The sequence below is a fragment of the Rutilus rutilus genome (genome assembly GCF_951802725.1).
Source record: "Rutilus rutilus genome assembly, chromosome: 19".
Classification (NCBI taxonomy): domain Eukaryota; kingdom Metazoa; phylum Chordata; class Actinopteri; order Cypriniformes; family Leuciscidae; genus Rutilus; species Rutilus rutilus.
This window is the reverse complement of record NC_140232.1, coordinates 18,834,298-18,850,356: the sequence shown is the minus strand read 5'-3', so window position 1 is coordinate 18,850,356 and position 16,059 is coordinate 18,834,298. Positions and strand designations below refer to the sequence as shown.

The 16,059-nt window shown below is 38.3% G+C and overlaps 1 protein-coding gene across 1 annotated transcript in view; it reads left to right on the top strand.

Moving 5' to 3' along the window:
* specc1la (sperm antigen with calponin homology and coiled-coil domains 1-like a) overlaps positions 1–16,059 on the top strand; it is a 37,723-nt gene that overhangs the window by 14,820 nt on the left and 6,844 nt on the right. Inside the window, exons 2-14 of the mRNA XM_084388888.1 lie at positions 1,443–1,608; positions 1,713–1,866; positions 3,071–3,402; positions 4,444–5,742; positions 5,827–6,034; positions 7,136–7,209; positions 7,619–7,794; positions 9,295–9,458; positions 9,552–9,697; positions 11,899–11,989; positions 13,449–13,538; positions 14,330–14,492; positions 14,711–14,813. Coding sequence (XP_084245014.1) covers positions 1,480–1,608; positions 1,713–1,866; positions 3,071–3,402; positions 4,444–5,742; positions 5,827–6,034; positions 7,136–7,209; positions 7,619–7,794; positions 9,295–9,458; positions 9,552–9,697; positions 11,899–11,989; positions 13,449–13,538; positions 14,330–14,492; positions 14,711–14,813 — 3,129 coding nt within the window. The 5' untranslated portion in view covers positions 1,443–1,479. The remainder of the gene's footprint in view (positions 1–1,442; positions 1,609–1,712; positions 1,867–3,070; positions 3,403–4,443; positions 5,743–5,826; positions 6,035–7,135; positions 7,210–7,618; positions 7,795–9,294; positions 9,459–9,551; positions 9,698–11,898; positions 11,990–13,448; positions 13,539–14,329; positions 14,493–14,710; positions 14,814–16,059) is intronic.

Here is a 16,059-nt window from a genome sequence, read left to right as displayed (position 1 = left end):
CTCCATTAATGCTCTTCAGATGTTCTTTCCGCGATAGAATCGAATAGCTCTGATCTCCAGGCACTATTAGTGTGTGATGCCCAGAATAATTACCCTGTAGCTTGTTGCCCTCTCATTACTTGAAATCTGTTTCTCTGAACCGAATTGGTCTGAGATCATGCTTTCACTCTTTAGTTGGAATTTGTCTATAAAATAAAGTGTTTAAGTTGAAGGTTTTCCCGTTGTGCAGATGGGCAGCTCTGGTATTGTTATGTTGATCCTGTTCTGAGCACTTCCAGGATTTTGCTGCCTTTTAAGGCACTGTTTTTCAGCAGCATATACAGTAGAGAGCAACACCCCAGCAGACAGACAGCAGGCTCTTCTATGAACTCATGCTGAAGCCTCAAGCACAGATGATGACAAGCTGTGCTTATACGCCTAGTTTGCCATGGTGCTTTACCACACAAGGTACACATGTGAGCCCGACCATGTCATTAGAACCAATCAGAACTCCAGCAGCAGTCCACATCATGCTAAATTTGTCAAAAGGCTGTTTCTGATAAACTAGCTTTGGGAAAGATGTGATCTATGCTTTCAGCCTTTAACCCAGCGGGGCAAGTGCTCTTCAGCTGCTATTTTAGTCTCTTCTGCCCCCTGGTGGAATTAAACGGGTAGGCTGTTGAGTCTTTTCCTAAGCAAGAAAAATAATAAAGAAAAACATTTAATAGGTGAAATGTCTAGTTTAAAATGAGCAAAGTAATCTTTTTTTATTTATTTGGTTATTATTTTGATTTATATCATGTGGTTATCAATGTGTATCATATGAATTGAAAAGCTTTTATGCAATTTTTAGCAAAAGTTTTGATTATGCAATTTCAAACATGCATTCTTAACCATATTCAACAAAAGAAAAAAAGTAGCCTAATCCTTCTTTAAAACTGAAAGACATGTATACAATTTTTAAGAAAAGTTTTTAATTTGATATACATTTTATTTTTTAATTGTAATAGGCTATCTTCATTCTTTATTTTAAACATTATCCAATATAAAAAATTATTTTTACAAATGGCATAAGTTCATAAATTTTCCCTGGAGTAATAAGGTTTCACATGTGAACACAAATTATTCTGTTATTGTTAAGACTTACTGACCATGACAGTCATGAGGTTCCTCTTTGTGATATTTTGTGATTGCTTTCTTCATGTTGGTTATTTTTAGCAAAAATAATTTGGCTGATAAATTGTTCAAATTTTTGTAATATTTTAAAACTAATATTCCAAACTACTTCTAAGAATTGTATTTCTAGTCCTTTTTTATTTTTTTATGATTTCAGGATGGTGACCCAACCACATTTTGCTTGTCGTTACTCTTTTACCAGGCCTGAGGATGAGTATAGCCATTAAGTAAACTTAGTCACAGTAAATCTATAAATTGTAACCTATATCCTCTCTCCCTCTACATAGACTGAGGGGTAGATGTATCACCGGGAGCGAGCACAGTATGAAGAAAGCAGGCAGGCCAGTGGGGAATAAGGCAGCAAGCGGAGGAGGTAAAGGTGACGCAGTGGCGGCCGGGACCTCTGCTGGCAAAAGTGCTGTTAAGAGCCCTACCACAGCTCCGCTCTCCAAGGTAACACCACTCTCTTGCTCAACAACTTCTATTTGTGATATGCAAACTAGTATTTGTTGGTTATTGTTACTTTTTGTGGTGATTCATTCATCTTTGATCAACAGGTCAAAAGCGATGATGATCTTCTAGCTGCTATGGCTGGGAGCAGTGCAGGGACAAACAGCAGTGTTGCCAAGGGCAAGAAATCAAACTCTACGCACACAGCATCCTGTGGAACAAACACTAATAATCCTGACACCAAGACCAAGACCAACTCAGGTATTTAACCTGCAAATATTTGCTCTTCATCGGATTGGTACAAAACTTGGTAAAGGTTTTGGCACTTGCTATGTGAACACAAACACACACACAAAAAAAAACTAATGGACATGATTTGGAAAGGTTAAATTGTCCTGAAAAAAAAAAAAAACACTTGTGCTCCTCGAGGTTAAAAATGACCTCATTGAAAATGATTGGGAAACTAATTTTATGTAGTGGAAACATTTTGTACTGCGCCCAAACAAAATCTTTTTGAAAGCTACTTTTCGGAGATATCAACCTTAAATTCTTCGCAGTATATACAAATATACAGGTATATTTCATATAAAATTCAAAATAGTATTTTTGTGCACTTTTTCATAATAATAAACTTAAAATTCTGTAACTTTTTTTAAGTTCACTTTTTTAATCTAGTCACTTTAGCAATAATATGCCATGTGTCTTTTTTTAAAAAAGAGCAAACTTAAGTCTGTGCTCCAAAACATTTAAGATTTATGACAATTTAAATTTCATTTTCAGGTCTATGTTCAAAAAGTGAATAAATGTATAACTACTGCATAAATATAATTTAGTACCATACAATCCCCTAAAAATACAAGCCTATATAGCCTATTAAATAAAAACATGATCAATAAAAACCATCATTGAGCTCAAATATAGTACATTAATTTCATAAAATAAAAAAAAAAGGTTATTTTTTGTGTGTTGCAGCCCTTTTTTCTCTCTTTTTTTCTTCTTCCTTTTTTTGGTTATATTTAAAGCAGTTTAATATATAATATGTTGTGATATAATAATCACTACACTACAATAATATTCACTACACAATATTATTAAACATTTAGTTTGATTTATTTCACAATATCCCATTTTTAATAAGCAGCCATGCACATTGCAATGAAACAACTTAATCGGAAAGATAAACAATTATTAAAAATACATTATCAATTTGATCACTTGCCATCATTTTTCAATACATGCAATGAAGTGTCTCTTTTTAGCCTCTTCATCACAATTTGCCCAGTTTCACATGTTGAATTAAGCCTTTGCATACAGCATATATTTTGAAAGACATGAAACTTATTGGTAAATTAAAATTTGATCCCTGTATGTTAATATGGTTTTACATTTTGAACGGTTGAAGTTTCAGCATTGTGAGGTATAGTGTTTTGTTGATTTTTCACATATTTGTCATTGTCTTCACAAGGCCCATCTGGTAAACGGACATCATCCACGGCCTCCAAGGAGTCAAACTCCTCACGAGACCGTTTACGAAACTCCAGAAACTCCAGCAGTAAGAAGCAGTCATTCCCTGGTGCCTCTGATCGAGCCCAGCCTAGACATTCCCGTGGACTGGCCCAAACCTCAGACTCAGAGTGCCGCATGAGCAAATCAAAGTCTGACGGTCAGCTAAGCGATAAAGTGGCCCTGGAGGCCAAAGTGAAAAATTTGTTGGGTCTGGCCAAGAGCAAAGACGTGGAAATCCTACAGCTACGGGGTGAGCTGAGGGACATGAGGGTTCAGCTGGGACTGCCTGAGGTTAGATTAACTTCTTATTATAATATTGCTTTATGATCATTTAGATTTTTGGTCCTAACTACATACATATCATACTAAACAAAACAAGACTGTTTATAACATAGTTTAATGTTCCATTTTAATTGAAATACAATTTTAATGCAACAAAACTCTTTTGTGAATGTGTCCATAATGGAATAATGTTTAACTCCCATTTAAAGATCCAGAGAGTCAGATGCATGTAGCCAGCAAAGATAACATAGTAAACTAGTTTATGTATTGTCAATGAATTATTTTGTGGTACCCAATCTTTTTATTTTATCACATTAAATTCAGACTGCAGTCTCACAACCCAGGTAAAACATAATTTATTTGTATAATGTTCTGTGGCACTGACTGTAGATCCAGCAGCGGCATAGCAATAAAAAAAACTGCTCCAACCTAAATGCAGTACTTCTGTAATTGTGAAAATGAAAAAAAAAAAATCTCTATATATATATATATTTTTTTTTTTTTCATTTTTTTTTTCAATCTACCAAAACAAAATTGCACAATCAGAGAAAAAGTGCAGTTTTAGGCAAGCCAAAGCATGTTGCATTCCAATTTCCACCTGTTACTGCCTTAAAAATGTAATTGTGAGCTAAAGTTTAAAATAAGATGCAATTATGAGATATAAATCATTCTATGAGATATACTGTTGCAATTACAAGATAGTATTGAGTATTAAGTCACATTTTGAGACATTAAGTTGCAATTATGTGATATATTCACATTTTGAGACATTTTGAATTACCTTTTTATTTAAAATGTGTTACTCAGAGGTGGAAAAAGGCTTCCATATTGACTCGATTAAAAGATATCTGTATGATTTTAACAGATATGGCAAATAATTGGTCAGCTGTATAATTGTATTAGGATGTAGATAGTGAGTTTAATTATTTATGTGGTGATGCAAGTACCAGTGAGTAGTGTTGGTGCATCTGAAATGTGACAGAACTGATTGTTAAGACTTTAGAATAGACAAAAAAAAATGCACTCACTGTGATGTTATTGTATTCCTAGGAAGAGGAGGATGATGAGAGACCACCCGAGAGGGAGGCAGCTTCAGTGATCACAGCTGCAGATGTGGAATCAACGTTGCTGCTCCTGCAGGAACAGAACCAGGCCATTCGTGGAGAGCTCAACCTGCTTAAGAATGAAAATCGTATGCTGAAGGACCGCCTCAATGCTCTGGGCTTTTCCCTGGAGCAGAGACTGGATGGGGCTGAGAAGACTTTTGCCTTACCCTCTATCAGTCCTGAACTTTCCACTTCTGGAGGTGGTGGAGGTCATGGAGACTGTGCCGCTGTGTCCTTCTCTGTGGAGGGATCAGCACCAGGCTCCATGGAGGACCTCCTTACTGGAGGCCAGCGAAGTGGCTCAACGGACAACCTAGACAGCGAGTCCAGTGAGGTCTACCAAGCAGTGACCTCAAGTGATGATGCCTTGGATGCTCCCTCAGGCTGCGGTTCCTCGTCGTCCTCCGAGTCTGAAGGTGGCGCCCCGGCATGTCGCAATTCCTCTCGAAAGGGGAGCAGTGGCAACACCAGCGAGGTGTCTGTGGCGTGCCTGACGGAGCGTATTCACCAGATGGAGGAGAACCAACACAGCACATCCGAGGAGCTCCAAGCCACTCTGCAGGAACTGGCCGACCTGCAACAGATCACGCAGGAGCTAAACGGTGAAAATGAACGCCTGGGAGAGGAAAAGGTTCTACTTATGGATTCACTCTGCCAGCAGAGCGACAAACTGGAGCACTGCGGCCGTCAGATCGAGTACTTCCGCTCACTCCTGGACGAGCACGGTGTGGCCTACTCGGTAGACGAAGACATCAAGAGTGGCCGATACATGGAGCTGGAGCAGCGCTATGTGGAGCTTGCAGATAATGCTCGATTCGAGCGCGAGCAGCTCTTGGGCGTGCAGCAACATCTGAGCAATACTCTAAAAATGGCCGAGCAGGATAACGCCGATGCTCAAAGTGTGATTGCAGCGCTGAAGGAGCGCAACCATCACATGGACCGACGACTTGAGGTGGAAAGGCAGGAGCGGTCCGGCATGGCGGCGGTGCTGGAGGAGTGTAAAGCTGCAGTCAACAATGATCAGGCTGAGCTGAGCCGCTGTCGGGCGTTACTGGAGCAGGAGAGGCAGAAGGTCGCTGAGCTCTACTCAATCCACAATGCCGGAGATAAGAGCGATATCCACCAACTCCTGGAGGGGGTTAGGCTGGACAAGGAGGAAGCTGAAGCCAAAGCCTCCAAACTACAGGACGATTTGGGCCACGCTCGCACTGAGGTGGCGTGTCTCCAGGACACCCTCAACAAGGTGAGCACGAGCACTGGTTCAGTTGATTTAAGAACTGTTAGGAGTTTGAGTACTTAGTCCATCTCTCCTCTTGTGGTGGTCCAGCTGGACGCTGAGTACAGGGACTTCCAGAGCGAGGTGCAGAAAGAGTTGGCCGAGCAAAAGAGGGTTTTAGAGAAGCAACGTGAGGACATGCAGGAGAAAGAGACGGAGATCGGAGACATGAAGGAGTCGATCTTTGAGCTGGAGGATGAAGTGGAGCAGCACAGAGCCGTCAAACTTCATGATAACCTCATCATCAGCGACCTAGAGAGTGAGTTTGACAGATTTTGATTTACACATGATGATTTTGCTCTTCCCCTGACCTAAACAAATGTATTGCATGCTGAACTGTTCAGCATAGTCTTGCAGTATAAGGTCTGATCTGTTTGGCAGCTTATTCTGATCAAGAACCACCCACTTACACAAGAAGAGACTGTACAAATCAGTGTTGCCCAACCCTGTTCCTGGAGGTACACCAACAGTGCACATTTCTGATGTCACCATTATCTGACCCATCCATTTTAGGTGTTGAAGTCTCTACTAATGAGCTGTTGAGGTGATTCAAGTGTGTTTGATTAGAAAGAGTTAGGGTGCCTCCAGGAACAGGGTTGGGAAACGTATTACATGTAAAGCCAACCAACCAGTTTATTTTTTACATGCCATTTAAGGGCAGGTAGATCTAAAATGGATGATACCAGATTTGTAGCACAGCAAAAAACTAAAATATAGTGTTACAGTGTCCATGAGCAGTTGTAGAGAAAACGCGGAAATGTATAGACGTGGTGATCAGAATTTCTATCTGTTCAAAAGTAAGAAGTTTCCTTGTGAATATCTAGTTTCCTGCTGAAACGCTGGTACATTTTAAACATGATTTTTTCCCCCTGCTAGAAACCTGCATGTCCTGACTTCTGTCAGGTAGTCTTTTCGCATGTGCTTTTCAGTTTTGTGTGCAAGAAGCATCAGATAATATGAATATGAGTGTGGAAAGTTTGGGTGCATGCTGTCAATGTTCAAAACTAGGAGAGGCTGTAATTGGTGTATCTTCCTCATATGACCACATGATGGTGCCAGTCGTTCAAGAACATGGTTCACTTATTGTGTTAGTAGGATGAAACCACAGTAAATAAATAATGTTTTTCTAACATCACTTGACTGCTACAGTTCACAAATATCAGTGGAAATTGTAAGAAGAGATTATATCATTTATTTAATTGACCTTTTATCTTTTGTGGTGACATTTAGAATGCATAATGATTTGATTTTATAATCACTGTTTCTGCAGTGCAGAAATTGTTTTCTTCTTTCCCCCCATACGAACCCTGTATGCCCTCAGTTCACATGCTCACTCGCTCTCCTTCCGGTTTCCTGGCAGATTCAATGAAAAAGCTTCAGGATCAGAAGCATGACATGGAGAGAGAGATAAAGATACTGCACCGTAAACTTAGGGTAAGTGAGGGCAAGGGCGGCAGTCATCTGAGGACCCGGCTTTCAGAGACTGGCATCATTTGAAAGGGTGTCCTCAGCTTCTGAGTGTTATGTTAGGATAAAACCACAGCAAAATCTTAATTTCTTACCAGAGAAAATTCATCTAACATACATTCTTTGTGGACATGAGCCCACTTTTATTGTTTGTTAATTCATGTTTGACTTAACCCATTTTTGTCCAGATGTTTCATATGAATATACTTTGCAGTTCTTTTGCATTTTAATTTATTTTATTTTATTTTAAATATACCTTTTGCATTACATTTAAATACATTTATTTTCTTTTAAAAAATTACATTCATTAAATGTTTGTGCATGTCTAAAATGATGCCTCTTGTGCCTCTGTGCTTGTGCGTTTATTTATGTTCAGGAAGAGTCTGCAGAGTGGCGTCAGTTCCAAGCAGATCTGCAGACTGCTGTGGTTATTGCTAACGACATCAAGTCAGAAGCTCAGGAGGAGATTGGTGACTTACGGCGCCGCCTGCAAGAAGCCCAAGAGAAAAACGAGAAGTTGGGCAAAGAACTAGATGAAGTTAAAAACCGCAAGTAAGTGTTAAAAGCTTGGACACAGTGTTATGCTGGTGGTCAATATGTACACTACACAGTGACAAAACTTGATCCTATTGTTTTTAATATCTTGCTTCAAACTTGGTTTCATAAAATCATTATCTTTGCCTATCACAATTCATTTATAGAATTGCCTCCTGGGATTATTTTAGAAGGCATCATATTTTTGCATCCTACTGTAGTGTTGTCACGATAGCAAACTTCGATCGTAACACTACTACTTAACCGAGACCACGACAAAAACCTAAAACAACAGAAAAAGTCATTGAATTATAGAATACCCACATGGCACTTAGAATTCATTATTTTATTTATTAAATAAGAAACCCATGAAATCTCTCACTTTACCAGTGTATGCCTGCCCTGCTATTTGAGCATTTCCTCCCATTTAAAAATAATAATTGGCCACCACCACACAGGCCTATGGTTAGCATCTACCAGCCTATGGTACAGCTGGGCCTACAGGGTCACCTTGATTTTACCAAGTAACACATGTTCCTAGATCATATTCTACCCATAACGTATCTCTAAAATCTGAGGGAAATGATATGTGTATAACACTTATGTAGAAGCACCTAACCCTGGTTGTAAGCCTTAACTTAACCTAAACTGTAAACCTGTCCCTATGATTGGTTGATTGGAATGTTGTTCCAGGATCAACTAAGATGTTGATCCAGGAACATGTTGTACTTGGTGTTATTCAGTGAAGAACAGTGAGTGAATTTTTTTTTTTTTTTTTTTTTTTTTTTAATTGATTAACATTATAGATACAGACAGCAGCAGGTAAGTACAGTATATTAGGCTGCTGTCACTTTAAGGCCTAATGCACGGATCGTATTGGCACACATCCGAATTTCTCCCAAATGTTCACTTCACTTAAATCATAACCAACTGTATTTATGTGAGTGCTCGCCCAGATGGGCATTTTGACATAATTGTGTATGTATTTGACTGTTCAAGCTCAATAAGTCGCGAAAGAGATCTGAATTTGAGATTGCATGCTGTCTGAGCAACGGCTTTCTGTGCGCGCTTAGAGTGTGCAAATTCTTTTTTTTAGGCTTATTGCTTTTAATAACTCTTTTTAACATGAAGCAGGTCCTTTGCTTTGTTTTCTCATTCATGCATGTTTCTTTATCGCTCTAACGTGTCAATAAATGTAGGCAGTCCTACGCAGCACAGATATAATATAAAGTTTTGCACAGCCAGTGTGCCTGCAGGGAGTGGAAACCAAGCTCTTATTAAAACGCTGTCATTCTTAAAGTACTGGTACTAGTAAATGTTATTGCGAAACGCTTCTAGTACCGGTATTAATAGAGCCTTGGTTTAATTATCTGTGAGCACATATGTTTGGGTTAATTATATTAAGGCCTATATGTAGCAGATGAGGGTCACACAATCGTTTAAATTTAATAAAGTGTTTCCTGTCTGTGAGGAGACAGAGTATCCATGTTGAAAATGTGACTCTGTGTTATGTCAAAGGCAAGACGAGGAACGTGGACGTGTGTACAATTACATGAACGCCGTTGAGAGGGACCTGGCTGCACTCAGGCAGGGCATGGGACTGAGTCGACGCCCCTCCACGTCTTCCGAGCCATCTCCCACCGTCAAAACTCTCATCAAAAGCTTTGACAGTGCCTCACAGGGTATCACATCTCTTGTTGCTCTAAGTTTCATGTGTATGGGGCATCTTTAATTTTTTCAGAGGTTTCATTTAGTCTATTCTGGTGTGGCCACAGGTCCTGGAGCTAATGGGACTGCAGTTGCTGCCGCAGCTGCTGCTGTCACAACCACGACCACAACCACAACTGCCCCCTTACCCCGCACACCTCTCAGTCCCAGCCCTATGAAGACCCCGCCTGCTGCTGCTGTCTCACCAATACAGGTAGCTAAGAGTTACACAATGACACATAATATATTATGCAGTGCTGCAGAGAGAGTTGTTTTCACTGTGAAGGTCAAACAGTAGCATTCTGACTCTCTTCCTGCTTGTTGAACCTCGGAAACCTCTGAGACAGCAGCACTTCCTCCTCCTCCGGGCCTCTTGACAGTTCTCACAGCATCGGCTCATTCATGAGAACTGTGGAATTTCCATTGTGGGATAGTTTGGTTTTCTTTACGTTTTATTACTAGTGTAGCCGTCACTTCTGATGCGGTCTGGATGTCAAACATCCAACAAGTTTTTGTGTGCCAGTAATGCAAGACCCCGTCCTCCGTTCCTCAGTGCTTGATAAAAAAAATTTGCACTTTATCATCTAGCTTATCATCAACTAACTTTCTTATGCAGGTAGTGCTATGCCAAGCTAGTTAGCTGTGCAGTTGACTTGCTAAATAAAGATGAACTGAAAACACAAAAAGTGAAATGGGAAATCTGTAGTGATTATTATTTTTATTTTTTTAGCTCATCAAAAGCACTATGCTAAGTTGTTAACTGAAAAATGCAAAGAACAGGAAATGTTTAATTTGTTGTGACCCTTTTTTTCTAGCTTGTCAAATGAGCATTCTTAACACTATGCACTATGCTAAGTTGTTAGCATGTTAACTAAAAACAAAAAGGGAAATGTTTAATTTGTCATGATGTTTTGTTCTAGCTAATCAAAGGGGCTTTTATTAAGCAGTTAGCACTATGCCAAGCTATTAAGCTGAATTGTTAGTTTGCTAACCGAAGTTTAACAGAAAACACAATTGAGCTTGGCAACCGACGTCACTGCGCAGTGCATTCTGGGACATAAACAAGAGGGCGCCGCCACATCGGCCGAGACTTAAAACAACCACTTAGGGTGAATTCATTTGTCATCATATTTTGTTCTAGTTAATCAGAAGAGCTCTTCTTAAGCAGTTAGCGCTATGGCTAATAAGCTAGGCTGTTCGCTTGCTAACTAAGGGCTAACTTAACACACAAATAAAGGAAAATGTTATATTTTTGACGACTGTTTTTTAGCTTATCAAAAGAGCATTTGAAACAATTGAGTGCTATGCTAAGATAGTAGGCTAATGTGTTAGCTTGCTAATTGGAAAAACAAAGGAAGGGAAATGTTGTCATGATATCTTGTTATAGCTAAAATAGCTAAAATAAAAATAGCTTTTCTTAAGCGGTTAATGCTATGCCAAGCTAGTAAGCTAAGTTACTAAACCTAAGGCTATCAACAACAAAAAAAACGCAAAGGGATAGTTTTATTTGTCAAATCTTATTCTAGCTATTGATGAGAGTTTTTCTTAACTAGTAGTCTGAGCTGTTAGCTTGTGAACTGAAAGGAAAAGAAGAACACAAATCAGTAAAAAGAAGCTAAGTTTTGACACATTCATTTGACCATTTTAGCTTAAGTTATATAATGTGATATGTAATTTTATTTTAGGATTCTGTGGGACGATATGATCTTTGCTTGACAAAGGTCCTTTCAAAACAAGCAAAGCTCACATTGCAAACCAGTGTATGAAACTAATCCCAACCTCATTTCTCACCTCAGTGTAACGCTTGGTGATCGCAAATGGTTTTTGATATTGACCGTATATATCAAAGTGACACTCTTAAAAATGGTCTGCACTGAAGTTAGATAAGAATGATTGTCAGGGCATTATTGAAGTAGAGAGAGGTGAGGTAAGGACAGCAGAGGAAATAGGTCTAAAGTCATATCCTTCTGAGATGTTAGCTGCAGTCTGCAGCTACTTTTGATTGATGTAGAAATGGAGTAGCATTCTAGGGAAAAAGAGCGAAACGGATTTAACTCAAGCTGGCCACAATCTAGCTGTGGATGTGTAACCTGTCTAGCAGAAGTAATGAAGGGAAAGAGACCTTTTACGAGGATCAGATGCTAAGGCTTATAAAAGCTACCATTATTTTTTTCAAGTGCAGAAAAGCACACGTGAAATGAAATGGAGATATGAATCTATCTCAGTAGTGGTGTGGATTATTTGAGATATTTATCTTTTCATGACTTCCTGTCGTAATCCTGCCTTACCTGAAGTGACTCTGCGGTCGTTATTCAGTCACGCTGTTATCTTTGGTTCAGATCAGACCAGTTGATAAAAATGCATGCTGAATATATTGAAGATGATTTAAATACTGTTTATGTTAATCACCTACAGAGACACTCCATCACTGGTTCTATGTCCGCTGCAAAGCCCCTCTCCTCGCTTACTGACAAAAGACCCAGCTACACAGACATCAGCATGCCAGGTAACAAAAACTATAAAAGTTTATTTTTCTGTTGTTTCAAATGGTCCTTATTGATCAATGTTTGTAGTTAATTTCAGTACACCCATTGATTTATTACATTTTTATTTTATTGATTCAAGTCATGTCAACTTTTCCTTTCAGTAGCCAATGTCGGTCATCTCTAACAAGTTCTAACATCTAATTTATTGAATAAGAGTACAACATTTTTGTCACTGAATTGATGAAAGTGGAATTAGAAAATTCACTGTGTTGCTAATGTGCTGTATAAAGTTATAACAGTGCAAAAAAATCACAGTCACAAAGTATCAAAGTCAAAGTATACTATGTTGGCCCCAAGAAGATATTTGGTGTAGACACCATGTTGCTACATAAACAAAAGAACAAATTACACACTTTTCAATATAAAAACACATAACACAAAAATATAAATGCATAAACAAAACAAAAAACACCAAATAACACCAAATTTCCAGTATAGTAAAAATTATGGAAATTGGTCAAATATATATATATAAAAAAAAATTCTGCCTAAGCTCAACTCTAAAATATTTCATCTGTTAGAAATTATTCTTTGTGAGTGCAATGTCTATAAAATGTTTAAAAAAAAAAAAAAACTTTTCTAGTAATCACACAAAAACAAACCTGGAAATGTATTAGTCAAAAGTTCTGGGAAGCCTGTTGTGCCGCTCCACCCTGACCCAGTGAATGATCAAATGACTGCTTTTTCATGACTTATGACCCATTGCAAAAACAAAAATCGCATACATAATGTGAATCACATCAACCCGACTTTCCAGAAGTCGTAACGGGGTGAATGTCCTAGGATTTAGATCTGGGAGGTAGTTTTCAGATGCTTTCCCAACACTAGAAGTTTATGACAGATGTGAGAACTCATGCGAAAAATACACCACGTACGAACAAATACTCAGGTTTTAATGCCCCCTCCCCACTCTTTTTCAAAAATGTTATGCTGGAAGAAGCGGCAGTGTGTGTTTGTGAACGTGCAAGAGAGGGCAAAGAGCCCTTTATGTCATGCTTGTTTTTGAGACGTCCGGCTTCTTACCAGGAACTCTTATCATCCTCTGGGGAAATGACAGTGTTATGATTGGTGGGATGACTTTCATGTGGGGGCGATCGATTGCCCCTCTGACCCTTTACAGCTATTGAGATTTATTGGCTGTCAACTTTAGTTTTTTTACCCTCTAATGTTCCTTTCAATTTTATAGATAGATTTCTTTGATTATATTTGTAATAGCATTTGATTGTCATTGATTCAATGTGCAATAACATTTTATTGTCAATATGTCAATTTGGCAGTGTGTGTTTGTAGACTGCACCATTCATTCTTTTCTTTCATTGTTTTTTCCCCTAGAATTGCCAGAGTTCTATTTAGCTGAACTGATAAGAGATATTAAAATCATGATTATGACATTATATCTTGGTCTTTCTTTGTCTGCAGCTGAGCATCTACTCAGAGCAGCCAATGGCAGTCGTCCCACTTCAGCTCTTCAGAGAGTCTCGAACATGGACACATCAAAGACCATCACAGGTGACGCTCAGAGCCATTTAAAATCAAACAAATACAAACACAATGCCTATAATAAAACCTCAACTAATGCACTCATGCTGTAATGTCTTGTTCATAAATTCGAAAGTGTTTGAGGTCAGTAAGTTGAGACCATAATCAGCAATGATGCATTAAATGGATCATAAGTTACAAAATATTTCTATTTCAAATAAATGCTGTTCTTTTTTAAACTTTCTATTCATTTAAAGAATCCTGAAAACAATTATGATAAAAAGAAATATTCCTTGAGTACAAAATCAGGATATTATAATGATTTCTGAAGGATCATGTGACTCTGAAGTCTGGAGTAATGGCTGCTAGAAATTCAGCTTTAAAATTACATTTTAAAATATATTAAAATAGAAAAGTTATTTTAAATTATAATGATATTTCACAATATTACTGTTTATCTTAAATTTCAATCTTACCAACCCCAAACTTGAACAGTATTTTACATTCTAGGGGTACTAGGGGTGAAAATATTTCTTCTGACAACAATGACACTTTTCATAATTATTTTCATATTCCGAAGACACTGATGCAACTGGAGGGACAATTAAATAAATGCATCCATGCAGGAAGTAGATTGGATTTTTAGTAAAAGAGCAGATGAACACAAAATACATTATACATATAATCAGTTATTCAATTCCATTATTGATGCATGTGACATGTAATACAGCAATGAGTTTTATACCACTAGTATAAACCAAAAGAGTAGGGACTACTGTTACCCAAATGATGATCAAACTTTTTCTTTCTCCACTGTTTAGTGTCTCGGAGAAGCAGCGAAGAGGCGAAGAGAGATATCAGTACTCCTGATGGAGGCCCATCTTCCTCTCTGATAGCCATGGGCTCTTCTGCACCTCCTCTCTCCCTGTCATCTTCCTCCTCCCCCACTGCCTCCGTCAATCCCACAGCACGCAGCCGCCTTCGGTACGCACCCGCCTAGAACTGACTCTAACTACACACAGGCTGTATCATACACACTTTTGTTTCGCTTCTCATATAAATGTAATGGCGATCAATGGACATGCATTTTGACCTGTTCAAAATACACTGTGCTATAAATCTAAACTGCTGGAATGCCTTTTCTGAGTTGAGTAATAACAAGGTTGCTAAAACAATCATTATTGTTTTGTTTATCCATCTAGAGAGGAGCGAAAAGACCCTCTATCTGCTTTGGCTCGTGAATATGGTGGTTCCAAAAGAAATGCACTGCTGAGATGGTGTCAGAAGAAAACAGAGGGCTACCAGGTTGGTTCCCTGACATGTAAAATAAAAGCACAAAATATATATATATAGAGAGAGAGAGAGAGAGATATGTGTGTGTGTATATATATATATATATATATATATATATTAGGGCTGTCAAAGTTAGCGCGTTAACGCAAAATCATATTAACGGCACTATTTTTTTTTAACGCTCGATTAACGCAGCGCGTATTTTCTGTTTGACCCGTGGCCCAAAACCTAGTTGGAGAAATGGAGATACACAGTGTTGCCAACTTAGCGACATTGCAGACCCATTTAGCGATTTTTTTTTTTTCCCTTCAACAAAGCGCCCAAACCTTATTTAGTTTCTGAGTAATCTACCGGTACCGCTCTCCCAACACGCGCGCGCGCCTCTCTCTCTCGCGCTCTCTCTCTGCGTCTCGCGCTGCAGAGAGGAGCACCGCTTTAATTCAGTTAAACACAGATATGATGTTGCTTCTCTAATTTTACATGCAAGTATAGCCGAAATCGCAAAACAGATATTGTGTTTATCTTATGTGTATTTGATTTCATCAGACGACGGCTCGATTATCAGGATTTTTGTGCAGATTAACATCTTGGAAGGGAGAGCTGGTTATGTCTTAATGGGTCGCGTTTCAGTCACCATTTCATATTCATTCCGTTGTTTGACAACAGAAACAGTAAAATATACCAATGAAAACCGTTTTATTGAGAATTTAGCTTCATCAAAATGGGCACAGAGAGAGACAAACTATAATGTAGCCTAATAATAAATGTACATTTAGCATTTTCAGAAGAGCTGCCCTGTCATGCAAAAATCTAAACATGTTTGTGTTAATTGCTCAGTGCAAAGAAAGAGAAGTAATGGGAACCTGGTATTTATTTGTTCTTTCTACATGTGTCTAATAGACATGAACAAGTTCTTTGTAAAACATCTATGACCTTTGAAACATGTCTCGTCTTCATGCTCTATGTTGACTATGGTTTCAATAATAAACATACATTTGCATAAAGCATCCATATTTATCCATGTCCACGTTGATTAGAGTATTACTAACTTGAAAAGTATTCATTTAAGGTACATTTAGAACAAATAAAAAAATGTGCGATTAATCACGAGTTAACTCATGACAATCATGTGATTAATCGATTAAAAATTTTAATCGATTGACAGCCCTAATATATATATATATATAGATAGATATACAGCGGGGAAATAAGTATTGAACACGTCATCATTTTTCTCAGTAAATATATTTCCAAAGGT